A 14,081-nucleotide genomic window follows, 5' to 3' on the forward strand; every position below is an offset into this window, starting at 1 on the left:
CATGTTCAGGTTTGCAGTAGCTGTTTTGGAGCTTGTGGACACGTAGGACGTTTTTACTTTTGGACCTAGAATTAAAATGTATCAAGACAAGTTAATGTTGTTTGAATGTTATAATTTATAATATATTGATTTATGTTTGATTTATGTTCTTTATTTTCCCCGCTGCGCGTGCGCGATAAAATGTGTATTAATAAATATTGACACCAATAGTGTCGCGAGTAATGAAGCAATATGTGGCGCCCCGATGTATAATCCGCCTTTGGTCGGGGTGTTACAAACTATGAAATAATAAAACTTATCAAACAATCCTAAGTATTCATATGCATCAACTCAATATAATTAAACCTTTTAACTAGTTCATATAAAACATAACGATAAATAAATCCCAAATCAATATCAAGCGTCAACAAAGGTTCATTACGTGCCTAAGTAGTCTATAATGTTTAGCCTATCATTATAAAATCAAACAAAACAAACTTAAAAGAAATCATGGTGAAAAATAATGTAAACGGAAGAAAATAGGTGATAAAACCCGTAGTCTTCGTTCTTGATCGAGGAGCACATCACCGAATGATTCATAGCCTTCAAACCCACCAAAAGAGCAATCCTAAGCCCAGGTAATCTCCAAATTCGTCTGGCTCTTTCAGGGTATGCTTAGGGTTAAGTTTAGAGGTGTTTATATAGGTTTTCTAGGCCCAAAACTGATAAAAAAACGTGGAACAATCTGGAAACTGGGTATAGCCGCGTCGCGCGATGAGGAAAAGGTGTTGTGGCCGCGCAGCGTGGCGGCAAAAATAGAGGGCCGGTTCGGTTCGGTCCGATTCAATCCTAGTTCGGTCCAGTTCGATTCTGATCCTTCCGGTTCTCCGTTTTAGCTCATTTTAGCTTGTTTTTCGCTCTTCATAACCACGATCAACCTCCGGAACCTACATTATTCAGATATGTTAGTAATATACAAATTCTAATAAAAATCGAACAAAAACTAATAAAATATTATATAAACTATACAAAGGAATTCTATATATTTAGCGTTATATCATGAAACAGTTGTGCCATTAATAGTAGTGGCTGCTCCAGCTAGTTCATTCAAAGTATCAATGATACCTTAAACAATAACCTCCTTTGGTTCAGGGCTAGTAGTGGTTGGTCAGCCCTAGGAGACGGACTTCGAGCAAGAGTGCAAGGTTTGCCCTCATCTATTTGATGTGGTTCTCCTAGTGGGGATGAAGGTGTAATCAACTAAGAGGAAGTACCAACAGTCAGTTATATCCGATATATTTGTGTTACATAACCTTCCTCAGCCAACTCAACCACATGAACTAGGTTACCTAAAGAATTTAATAATTTATGTGTTTCCTCATTATCATTTTACAACCGTAACAATTCGAGTGGTTAAATGTTAAAACTGGGGGTTAATGAGTTAATGTAACAAGTTATTATTACTACAAGGACTAAACAAGTAGCCCACCATAAGTAAAAGGTTTCGATAACTTGCTGTGAAAGAAAGTCAGGATAATTATAATAATAATAACAATAATAAACAGAACATAACCAGCAACAAATCTCTGCAAAAATTAGGGCTTTTTTCTTCACTGCTTTCAAATTCAGTTGAACCAACGAAGACGATGGATCACGATGCTACTGCTGACGTCAACGCGCCACACTCCATGGGAACAACAATCATCGGAGTGACGTACAACGGCGGCGTGATTTTAGGCGCCGATTCGCGTACCAGCACCGGTAATTTGACCTGAGCCTTAATATAATAATAATAATAATGAATTTGTTTAAGTAGTTGTTAATATGATGTGTATTGATTTGATAATTGATGATTGTTGATTGGTGTTAGGGTTATACGTGGCTAACAGGGCGAGTGATAAGATCACGCAGCTGACTGATAATGTCTACATCTGTCGATCTGGATCGGTATGTGTCGAGTGGTTTAAAGTTTATGTTTTTGTTGTTAGTGTGTGTTATGCCAGAAGTTTAATTAATTGTTGAGCACTAAGGAAGGTGTAATAATGTTTAATAAGAAGCTTTTGGTCATGGATTAGTTTAGGTATAGGCATTTGAAAAGAAAGTGTAAATCGTGAAACTGCGAAAGAAAGACACAAAAGAGTTTAGCTTCTAGGGTTTATGCCTTATGGACATGGATACATTGAAATTAGTGCTTCTATCTAGTCATTGAAGTTAGTTTAATGGTACTTGTCATGTAATTGAGCTGCTTGTTAGTTTTATGGTTCACTTATTTGTAGTTTCTTATATGTTTGTAACTTTGTATGTGGTTAAATTAAGATTTTCTTTTCGCCAAAAGTTGAATGCTATGTATTTAAATGTCTTATTGTCTCTACTTACTTATTTGCTAAACTATTGTTGTGAATATGAGAAGTTATTAACTTTTATGACGCACATCTTCTTGTGTTTCTTTTATAAGTAAGGAAGTGTCTTACAGCCCAGAATCCGCTTTACTATATGGGTTTATAGTGTCATAGCACAATTTGTACACGTTTTAATACCAAAGTTGTATATATTTCGTAGAGCCTGGATAATTTTAGGGGTTCAAAAGAACAATGTGTATCATGAAGTGAAGAACTTACAAATTATTTGGTGTAACTAAATACACTATATTGAAGGAAAGAGGGATATTGGTTCCTGTTGTGTAAATGAGTAAAAGCTAGATTTTTAATGGGGGCGTACGTAAAGTTAACAGCTGTCTTGTTTCTTGGTTTTTCAGGCTGCAGATTCTCAAATTGTATCAGATTATGTTAGATACTTTCTTCACCAGCACACGTGAGTTTATTACTTGCTGTTTCTTTGTATTAGTAGATTTCTTGTAAATATGTTTTTTTAAAGTAAGTTGATGTTAAGCAAAAAAGATTATGTCGATGTTTAAGTGCAAAATATACAAAGCAAACTATCTTGATCACTATTAGGTTTTCTTTATGTTTGTGGTGTTTACGATATGTGGAGTCCAATTCCGCTTTATCGGTGTTAGTTTAATTTATGCTATTTTATCTATGCAATTCAACAGGATTCAGCTTGGTCAACCCGCTACTGTGAAAGTTGCTGCAAACCTTGTTAGGCTTTTATCTTACAGCAACAAGGTTTGAATTCTTTATTTAAAGTTGTTAATTGATTAGTACTTTCTAGATATCTGAATTTGGCTGTTGTGGTATACCATTTTGCTAAGCTTTTCATATTCTTATGCTTTATAATTTTGCAGAATATGTTGCAAACCGGTATAATTGTTGGAGGATGGGATAAATATGAAGGTGGGAAAATTTATGGCATTCCTCTTGGTGGAACAATTCTTGAGCAGCCATTTGCAATTGGAGGTTTGTTTGCATTATCTTTTTTTAACAGTTTGCCAATTTTTGGACACCTTTGGGCAAGTTTTAACAAAGAGCTTATGAGCTTTAATAGGAAAAGAATGTTGACTTTCGGTTAGATAACTAAAAATGATTTCAATAAATAAAATTTGTTTGTTTCAAAATGGACCATTGCAACCCATCGTCTTCTTGGTTGTGCAATCCAACATGAAATCGTCGAGAAGAAGATGGCTGTCTAAGCTCCATTCGGTTAGATAGCTAAATTTAGTTTGTTGAAATCGGATTTAGACGTCTAAGCGAAAGTCAAGATTCATTTCTTTTTAAATATCCATAAACTCTTCAAATTTATGTAATTTTTCTAGTTAATTTTAACTGCTTACATTTTCATACATGTTTTTGTTAATTTCACATGTAAGTAAATTTATTTAATTTTTCTACTTAATTTTAATTGCTTACATTTTCATACATGTTTTTGTTAATTTCACATGTAAGTAAATAAAATTTTAAATCAAGTTCAAGAAAATATTTAACTTATTCATTATTATTATTATTGTTGTTGTTGTTGTTGTTATTATTATTATTTATTACTATCATTTAGTGTTTCAAAAACATTGGGTGTTACCTAATGGTTAATGGTTTTCATATATAAACCTCTATTTGACCGTTTTTATGTCACGAACAAGATTCTATTCCCAGGATATGGAAGAAATTGCTTAGTTCAACTCCCATGATTTTAGGTCTTTCATGCCACTATCAATGTAAAACACTAGAGTCACTTAGGCAATGCTTACCGTCATTCTTTTTTATCTTTATCTAATTATGATATTATACATTGCAATTTCTTTGGTGTTATCGATTTTAATTTTTTGGTGTGAATACCATAGTAGGCATGTTTGATCATTTGACGTATTTTTATTTAGTATTTTTTTTAAAGCGGCTAATGTGACTAGTTAGAAGCAAAGTATAGTTTTAATTGATTCGTTTACTTATAAATAGGCGGAAATTTTCATCTCTGATTTTTGTAACTGCACATAAATTTCAATGCCAGCCGTTATGAGGTTAAACTTTGGGTTGAGCTCAATTATTAATGTTGTGCAGGATCTGGATCCAGTTATTTATACGGGTTCTTTGATCAGGCATGGAAGGAGGGCATGACCCAGGAAGAGGCTGAGGTAATTTTGAATCTTTGATATTATATTATCACAATTCACAAAACCTTTTCTAGTTTGGTGATGTAATATATTAAGGCTAAATTATATCTGCATTTTGTCTTAGTGCAGCAACTGGTGGTTAAGGCTGTTTCACTTGCCATAGCACGAGACGGTGCTAGTGGAGGTGTTGTTCGCACCGTCACCGTAAGTTTCCTTTCTTTTGGTTACAATAAAATGGACCGATTCAGGTCATGAAAAATACTAACTTAACCGACCTAATATATTTTCTTTTATTGTTTTGCAGATAAACTCGGAGGGGGTTACAAGGAAGTTCTACCCAGGTGATCAGCTTGCTTTGTGGCATGAGGAGGTGGAGGCACACAACTCATTGTTGGATATCCTCAATGCTTCAAATCCCGAGCCAATGAGCACCTAGGTTATGTTTGCCTGGATATGGAACCGGAACTCACTCTTGCTTAGTAGTTCACTTGTCATGACTCATGCTGTTTGATGTTGCTTTTTTATCATATGTATTCTGCATAAAACAAATGGTATCTCATCTTTTTTATTTTAGTTGTGAGGATTATTAATCGTTCAACCTTTGCGTTTGATTAGTTAACCGCTATTTAATTTTGAAGGGTTTTGGATTTTTATTTTGTTAGCATATTAGTACATATGAGTTAACAGGTGAACCAACATCAACCCTTGCGTTCATCACGATGCCAGTCGAGCTGATTCAGCTTGTAAAGTTAAATTTGAGCTGAAAACCAAGCTCGAGCCAACGTGGTTTTTTAGTTGATTTTTATAAACTTTTATGCAGTCTCAAGTAAGAAGTTAATAGTGTAAAATTATATCTTTATCTTTAAAAAGGTATCAAACTATCAATGTTTAATAACACTTTTAAAACGATTTAGTGGGAATATACCTGATTCAAAAAAGTTAATTATGCTTATGCTTTACTTAATTTGTCTTTAATATGTACAACTATGAAATGCTTTTTTTTTCAATTTTGAAATTTTAGTGTTCATTTTCCTAAGTTCTAAATTGTAAACTATGAAATACCTGACCCGTACTATAATTTGGGTCTTGATTTATTAATAAAAGTTTATTTTATTCATTTATCATGTGTTAGTATCGTTACAACTCGTTTAAGTATTTAAAATATCAAGTTTTAGCGTTAAAAGGATCAATATCCAAACTATAGACTTGCAAAAAGCAAAAGGTTGGTGAACACACCACGTGTCGTGCGGTGGGGGAGAGTGGTTCACACCGCATACCGCAGCCTAGTGACATCAGAAGCTGCAACAGTTTGTTAATCAGCTCGTTTATGCACTCGTGTAAAGCTTGTTCTGACTCGTTTATCCTCTAAAACTCATCATAATCCCTTCTAATGCTTAAACCATTTATTCTAGAATATTCCCCATCAATTTCTATCTCTAAATATGAATTTCATTATCAAATGTTGGATAATTATCAAGTTTTTGTGTTATTACCATCTATTCAAGATTAAACGAATTATCATTAAAATTGATGATAAGCATCAGTTATAAATCCGATCACTATATATACTAAGGAGTATTTTCGTTTTTTTCTGCTACTCAACTCATTACTTTTGATTATTCTAGCGAATTTAAGTTCAAGTCTCATTGTTATTGTTCTTCAAGGTTCGACTATTACAAGTCAAGCGGGGTTTTGTAAGTTTAGTTAATCAAGTTCTACATCTAATTACCGGGTAAGTTTATGTTTTTATGATTTGTTATAAACCCTAGAATGAAATCCCTCAAATCCTTTGAAATCCATTGAGGGCTTTCATTACGGGGTTTATGTTGGAACTCATTTGGGGCTTTTTAATTACACTAAGAATTAGCCCGAATTAGCTACTGACTTTTCGATATTTTATGTTTATAATTAAGTTTTGGATGTGTATCTCATAACGACATTCGGACCGACTATGAACCGAACACTCGTTTAAGTGCTATTTTCTTTATTTTTAAGATCAAATTCAGATTTGTTATTAATTTTTGTTCGTTTTAGTTTTATTTTAACTTTCGAACATTTACCTAATTTTTAGGGAATCAGCAAGTTCAGTTTGGTCAGCTCACTCAAGTTGGTTTTCTTCTCTATTCTTATTTCCTTTCACTCGTCAATAATATTTCACATCCTCAACCACAATTCTAATTTACACGTTTACGTTTATTACTCAATTATATGTTACACGTAATGTGCTAAAGTGTTTATTGTTTTATTGTTGGTGACCTCATCTTCATCCCCATTAGTAAGATCTTGCGCCATCTAAGTAGCTTAACTTAGTGTCATGATGAACGGATTATTATTTGGTTATTGTTGCAATTTAATTGTTGTAGTTTTGTTGTAGTTATGCATTTGCATGGGAATTGATTTTATTTATTATATGTATTAAATTGTGTTTTTGCTCACCAACCGTGTATTGATATATTATTTTCATAAATATTGCATGTACTTATATGAGATAGCTGAAGACAAGCAAGTAGATATTTAGATAATACCATTAGGTTATCAAAATACTAAAACAATTTATTTTCATATTTATTTGATTTTGAAAATTTTGGGATAATGTTTGTTTGGATTTTGTGATATACATTGATCATTTAAATTTAAATAATTAGATATTGCCATGTTATTTATGATACTGTCTTGTGAGTTATTGTGCGATCAGTAACACCCCGACATTCCGTCGTAGGTTGGAGTGTGATAATAGAGGCATACATTGCTTGCCTCATTCTCCATTTTCTATTTTCTTTTATTTAATACAATTTTTATATTTAATATATATCTTAAAAACCATAATATTTAATAAAAGAAATCAAAATGCATAAATTAAAAAAGCGGAAACGATTTCATTAACTAAAAGAAATACAAAGCATAAACTAAAAAACTAGAAAAAAAAAACTAATAAAAAGTAAACATAAATAACTAAAAAATTCAAAAGTTAAGTTATTTTTGGCAATTTTTCGTTTCAATGCCAACGTCAAGTCGAGCTCTTGTCCGTGAAGATGGCTAAGATCTCGCATTAAGAGATCGAAATCTTTCTACTCGGACTCGTCTTTCCGCTCGGCCTCCGTTAAACGAGTTTTTCTCATTCTATATTGGCCGCCTCTTCGCTTGTTTTGTTGCCTCATTTTCTTCTCAATTTGCAACTCTTTAAAACTTGTAAACTCATCATTTATAAAAGCTAATTTCGGTTTATCGGTTGAAGACGATCTCATTCCCTTTCCCTTTGTCTTTGGCTTATCCTTTGCCTTGTCCCCCCAATCGGACGTTCCGGTTCAACCAGATAGTCATCGCTAAACACATATTAAGATCTTGGTTACAGCGGGCATCCGAACCACCCGTGCTTAACTCTCCACTTTTGGACCTTTTTGTCCGCTTCACCGACTCGACTTCATTCGGCACTTGATGCTACTTCGAACACAACCGAACAATTTCCCAAACTTGTGGGTAGGGGAAGACATTCTTACATTTGGCAACATATCATTCGTTTGCCAACTTGTAAATATCGGCGTCATTAATGCCACCTTTTGGATTACTCTAGGGTTGATGTAAAGATCGTTAAACCATCCTACCTTGCTAATCATCTCCCTCCACTTTTCAGTTATCGAACCATGTGACCGATAGGCCGGGACTCGTAAAATTTCATGATACTTCTTCGTGACTACCTTCCAAGTGTGTCACGCGCGTGACCCCTGCCATATCAAATGTGATGTGGGGCGACCCATCATCCACCTCATCTCACGCATGAGAGGAAATGGGGATGAGCAAATTCGGTGTCGGTACCAAAATCAGTACCAATTTGGTACCGTTGGTACCGAATCGGTACCAAAGTTTTGAGTTTCGGGATCGTTACAGTACCGGTATTTCCCGAATTTTTACCTTCAATACCGTACTGTCCCGGTACCAAGAATTTGTAAATTTCGGGATCGATATTTTCGGTACCGATACCGAGCTTATCCCTAGGTATACCCCCAATCTAATACTTAACTGTGCTTTTAGTTATGTGAAATTAAATAAATAGCTTATTATAAAAACATTTTGTATATGAAAATAAATGTAATTAAATACTCTCCCTCGGCTCAAGAATTTTAAATGATTCTTAGGGACGGTCCCCAACTAAGAATTGATTTTTATTATTCTACGTTAGTGTTTTCTTTTTACTATTGTAACTTTATTTGTTTTTACTGTACAGAAACAATATATTTTACATCAACTTTTCCATGTTATATTACGTTTATTAAAAGGTTAGCGGTATATAAACATCATTGTTATACACTTATACCATTCATTATTCAGACACCACTACTATCTTACGGGTCATATGAGATGAGACATGAGAAAATGGTCACAATTAGTTGTATCCATTATAATATATTATATGTGACACTACTCAGTTTGTTATAAACTAGCCAATAAGCACGACTACTTTTATACCACAATTTTTATTAGAACCACGTACTTTTAGTTTTTACTAATCCATAACCCAACCCGGTGGCCCACACCCACTAATTAACTTTGTACATATTTGATAATATTTTAGTTTACATTTATTTTTGCTCTTTATCAGCCATCAAAAGTAACAATCAAACACCTCCAACAAAAAAAATGCAAAAGCTGAAATGTTAAAAACCAAAAACAAACACAAAACAAGGTGTTCATGTATTCATACAATAAAAACTTGCACCATAGCCAAGTTGTGTGTATGTTCTTGCATTAGTTTGGAATCAGAAAATGATAACAAAAGACTGCCCCTATCAATGTACATGGGTTTCTAAGTTTATTCAGTGATCCACGAGCGGTTTTTCAAAAAACAAAAAACATAATTCCACGAAACCATCAAGTAAAAAAAAAGCAGCAAAATCAGCACTACACAGGATCACATATTTGTCTTCTTAATCTAAATGCACGCCTTCCAAACAAGTAATCTTCAGTCTACCACAACATCCACAAGAAAATTTAAATATCAAGTCAAATGCAACTAAAAACAAGAAATGAGAGCTTATCTATGTTACAATATCATGTTGTGTAAAACACTTTTTGTCATAATGTATTTGCATTTTATTAATAATTAGTGCGTCAAATACGATCAAGATGATATTATCACAATTTATATAAATTTCCAAGCAATTTAGGAGGTTGTATGTGCCCAACACGACCCAACCGACTTTGACCCAAACAGGCCGGGTCGGGTCAAGTTTGAGTTCATCAGAAATACTTTTGTCATAATGTCTTTACATTATGTCACCATTTAATGCGTTAAAATAATCAAGATAATATAATACTATCGCAATATTTGTGTAAATTGGCAAGAAATTTAGGAGGTTATATGTGCTCGGCCTGACTCGACCCAGCACAGACTTTGACTTGAACCCGTTACTTTGAAAAGATATTGCAGTTGGATAAATACAACTTAAGAAAATGACACTTCATTCAATCTTTAAAAAGGAACATTAAAGACGTCTTGATATGAGATTCTGATATACGGGCCCGGGACAAAATTTCAAGTTTTTATTGCAACTTGTATGTAAGTATATCCATAAGCAGATATTATTTACGCATTAACTGATGTGTCTTACCTAATTATCATAGAAGCGAGAGGGACGTCTTCGCGAACTGTTGCATAAAACAAGAGCAAGAATGGCCATCAAATCATGTATGACAAAAACATATCGATTTCTGAAACATAAACATGATTATGAAAACATAAACATCCAAAGACAAAAAGAAATCATGCTGACCTGCGATGGCCAGTTCTACCCCTGGGCATCCTACTCCTAGTCACAAAGTCATCTTCTGCCACATCAGCTCTGTATTCTGCAAACTCTGCAGACCCCACAGAACCTTCATCAGAATTAGAAGTATCATAACTCATTCGACGGCTTCCTCGCCTTGATTCACCAACTCTCGTCCGTCTTCTGTTCTTAGAACATCTGAACTTATCAAACACTTGATACAAAATACATGAAGTCCACCAGTTTCCATTAGCACCAGGAAAATCTTCATATTCATCTCCAGAACCATTATCACCGTATTCTATAACATAATCTCCCAAAACCACGCCATGTGGCACTTCTGAATGTATAGTACTCAAAACATCAATAATCTCAGAAGATTGCTGAAAGTTTTCCCAATCAAGTTGTCTCGCAGGATCAATCTTTGATGGGCATGCATGAGGATGCTCCACCTCAGCATGTTCCCGAAGGTCCATAAAGTTCCCACTAAACGTGCATTTTTCAATTTCACAACAACGTTCTTTCTCGTTTAGTATAACTCGAGCATCATTTATAACAACCCAGCCAGTAACATCACCTCTACAAAGAGGGCATAATGGTTTGCTAGAGGAATCATTTATCACGGTTGACTCATCAGAAGTCAAAAGTGAGTTTGACTCGGGTGACACTTTGTTAGCAACTTGGAAACGGTCCAAACAATTTGAGTGTAGATGATTGGTGCCACACACGAAAGGTCGACATCCTTTATTGAAAGAAGAACATTGAAGAAGAACACAGTTATGTGGGAAGGATAAACATATGGGACATGTGATATCTTCCCATTTGATATCAAGGTGAAAGTTTCCCATAACAAGTGTCAAGATGGAGCTTTGTGTAAATCTTCTAGAAAAATGTGTGTATCAACATTAATAATCTGAATGCATATGATGTGTAAAAGCTCTTTCTTGATTAAAAAGGGTTGTATTATTGCATAAAAGACCAGAACCAAATCACCAACAAACAATTATGCCTGAAAAGAAAGATTAAAAAAAAATAAGCAAAATTACACCAAGGGCTGTAAACAAACCGAAAGTTCGACGAACTGTTCAGCAGGAAGTTCGTTTAAGTTCGTTCGTTTAATAAATGAACGGACGTGAACAAGGAATTTTGTTTTGCTAACTAAATGAACAAACGCGAACAGAGGCCATGCTCATTCAATCGTGTTCGTGAACGTTCGATAATATGCTCATTAATCTTTGTTTGTTTATGTTTTGTTCATTGTCATCATCATCATCATCATCATCATCATCATTGTACTCCGTAAATCCCGTCAATAGCAAAGCTATGGTGGGTATGAGGAGGGTAAAATGTAGACAACCTTTTTTACCCCCTTTATGTTGTGTTCGTTAAAGGTTTCTAATACTTTTTAATGACTTTTCTAATCTTATCATATAAATTTAATCAAATTTATTAGCTATAAAACAAATATATTTGTGTGTGTGTGTGTATGAGTATTATGTGATAAATTAATATATGTATAATTAACATAAGAATATGAATGTTAAAAAAACACCAACACAAACGTGGTAGCCTGACCAAACTGTTGAAATTGACCATTCTCAAATTAACCAAATAAAATAAAACATTAGTTACTTTCGTTTGCGTTCGTGAATCGTTCATGAACAAGTTCATTTCCTTAATGAACGAACACAAACAAGAAATTTCGTTCAGTTAGCTGTTCGTGAACCATTCATTTGCCCGATAAACTCTTAACGGACGAACAAGAACAAGGACTTGTTTGGCTTAATTCATTTACAGCCCTAATTACACACACCCAAACAGATCATGAAACATTCACAATCCTAATCTCCAAACAGACAGAGTTTTTGAATTATAAAAAATAGACCTGCTTATGACCCAGTTCATAAACAACCAAGCCTACTACATCCCCCAAAACAATATAAATATAAAAATTCATAAAACCTAATAGTAGTAGATCCACATGCTATTTCCCTATGGCCTATACTCCTAATACACCTAAATTATATTCCATATACACTAAATCATATTTACCTAAATTAGCCCTAAAACAGCACCAAAAAAAAATGTCACAAATCAAAAACCAAAAAATCTGAATTATCCGCTAAAACCGATCAATCGATTAGCAAACATCATAAAATGAACCAAATTAGATCCACAAACCCTAGAAAAACAAAATCCTTATCACCAGCTAACGATTAGTAATACGCAAACATAAAATGAAAGCAATCAAAGGATTAATATGGACTTATGAAATGAAAGTAGTTCATAAACAACCAAGCCAGATAGATCCTGTTAATTATCTACATCCTCCAAAACATTATAATAAATTCATAAAACACTACTAAATCATATGCACCTAAACTAGCCCTAAAACAGTATAACCGCAAATGTCAGAAATCAAAAACCGCAATTAACGGCTGATAATATCAACATGAATGCTAAAATATTAATTAGCCAGTCGGTTACGAAACGTAATCGAAATAGATCAAATTAGATCCACGAACCCTAACAGAAAAATTAAGCAATCAAAGGATTGAATTGAAGTGGAATTGACCTTGATGAAGAGTATAGCATCTGAAGGGAGTTAGGGTTTAGTTTAGTGATGATGACTGATGACTGAATCCATCGGAGAAGAAACAAAGTCTGAAATGAATGGAGATGGAGATGGAGATGGAGATGACTTACTTTTTTCTATTATTATTATTACTATTAGAAGTCATCTCCTCCTTTACTTTGGTAACGGAAGGAAAGTTAACATAACATAATAAATAGTACAATAATACACCGTGCCACTTGACGCGTGTGAACTGGATAGAATCTGTAAATCCTTAGCCCTGGTCGGATTTAAGCACGGGATTGAAGTCCTGATTCATCTCTTTACCTAGATATTCTTCAAGCTGGCCCAAGTAAAAATTGAACATGTGTCTCCACTAAGAAAATGTATGTCTCTTGCTACTAGACCAGCTTCTCAGAATATATTGTATTCTACATGTCTAATATTTATTATCTTGCAATTATAATAGTATTATCTTTCTCTAGTTCATCCTGATAAGAATCATTGAACTATTTAACACTTTTTCTTAGTAACTTTTTATTCAAGTCGTTTTAGGGTTGCGGTGTACAACGGCAGGCTATGATGATCGACTGAGCTTTCTACCAATGCGTGGCTTAAGAGATAGAAGTGATAGCCGTAAAACAGTTTTGGTCAATATGACAGTCAATAGGGCGATGGCAATGGTTGCTTTCGTACAATACTCAAGATGGGAGGTTGGGTTCAGGTCCTCACGAGTGGTTCTGCTGTAGTTGGGTAAAGGGAATCAAGGAAACGATTGAGATATAGTGCACGGGTTCATGCATGTCTTGAATTCGTTAAAAATCAAGTTAATGGGTTTGAAGTGATTTTCTTGTGAGATTTTATGCCCTTTGTTAATATGTTTAGACTTTAGACAATTAGTTTGTTATTTTGTTGCAAAATGTAAAGGTGTTATTCAGACTTTGGTTGAAGTGATAGTTCGACTTAAATATGCTATTGGTTTGAAGAATTTTATTCTCACTAAATTTTACGTTTATCCTCCACCTATGGTATAGTGGTAGAAAGACTTGATTCTTCTGCGAAAATCCAAGTTTGATTTTCACTTGTCTCACTTTGAATGGATATTGGCAATAAAGGATTTGCGCTAGGCCTTGCGAGGTTGTTAGTTTGGATCCAGAGCTTACCCGGGTTTTCGTCCCACCGTGTGTTTCGTCAGAGAGTTACGCCCTTATGGCGACACGACTGTCAAGTGGCAGCCAGTGGTATGGTTTCTCGAGAGAACGAC

The 14,081-nt window shown here is 34.3% G+C and overlaps 2 protein-coding genes across 3 annotated transcripts; one reads left to right on the forward strand and one right to left on the reverse strand.

Moving 5' to 3' along the window:
• The first annotated feature begins 1,589 nt into the window (after positions 1-1,589).
• Positions 1,590-4,952, forward strand: LOC143575036 (proteasome subunit beta type-6). Its single transcript, XM_077059501.1, has 8 exons — positions 1,590-1,740; positions 1,850-1,926; positions 2,735-2,790; positions 3,032-3,104; positions 3,224-3,335; positions 4,428-4,501; positions 4,610-4,684; positions 4,785-4,952. The coding sequence occupies exons 1-8, from the start codon at positions 1,626-1,628 to the stop codon at positions 4,914-4,916; spliced, it is 714 nt and encodes a 237-aa protein (XP_076915616.1). The 5' UTR covers positions 1,590-1,625; the 3' UTR covers positions 4,917-4,952.
• Positions 4,953-9,213: 4,261 nt separating this feature from the next.
• LOC143575037 (uncharacterized) lies at positions 9,214-11,265 on the reverse strand. Of its 2 annotated transcripts, XM_077059503.1 has the most exons (3): positions 10,249-11,265; positions 10,087-10,123; positions 9,214-9,442 (listed from the first exon to the last, which is right to left on the reverse strand). In XM_077059503.1, exons 1-2 carry the CDS (start codon positions 11,088-11,090, stop codon positions 10,087-10,089), a joined length of 879 nt encoding a protein of 292 aa, XP_076915618.1. In that variant the 5' UTR covers positions 11,091-11,265; the 3' UTR covers positions 9,214-9,442. The 2 variants fall into 2 exon arrangements, with proteins under 2 accessions (XP_076915618.1, XP_076915617.1); XM_077059502.1 differs by lacking the exon at positions 9,214-9,442 and having other exon boundaries at positions 9,592-10,123.
• Positions 11,266-14,081: the final 2,816 nt, after the last annotated feature.

The sequence above is a fragment of the Bidens hawaiensis genome, unplaced genomic scaffold (genome assembly GCF_021521415.1).
Source record: "Bidens hawaiensis isolate Kalapana, Puna unplaced genomic scaffold, B.hawaiensis_p1.1 tig00027287_1, whole genome shotgun sequence".
NCBI classification, from domain to species: Eukaryota; Viridiplantae; Streptophyta; class Magnoliopsida; order Asterales; family Asteraceae; genus Bidens; species Bidens hawaiensis.

What these genes read in the sequence shown, in the direction of transcription:
- LOC143575036 (XM_077059501.1), top strand. Translation starts at nt 1,626, where the DNA reads ATGGATCACGATGCTACTGCTGACGTCAACGCGCCACACTCCATGGGA. An exon ending in TTTTATCTTACAGCAACAAG is followed by an intron (nt 3,105 to 3,223) that starts GTTTGAATTCTT and finishes ATAATTTTGCAG; the next exon opens with AATATGTTGCAAACCGGTAT. An exon ending in GCAGCCATTTGCAATTGGAG is followed by an intron (nt 3,336 to 4,427) that starts GTTTGTTTGCAT and finishes AATGTTGTGCAG; the next exon opens with GATCTGGATCCAGTTATTTA.
- LOC143575037 (XM_077059503.1), bottom strand. Translation starts at nt 11,090, where the DNA reads ATGGGAAACTTTCACCTTGATATCAAATGGGAAGATATCACATGTCCC. An exon ending in GGTAGAACTGGCCATCGCAG is followed by an intron (nt 10,124 to 10,248) that starts GTCAGCATGATT and finishes TTTATGCAACAG; the next exon opens with TTCGCGAAGACGTCCCTCTC.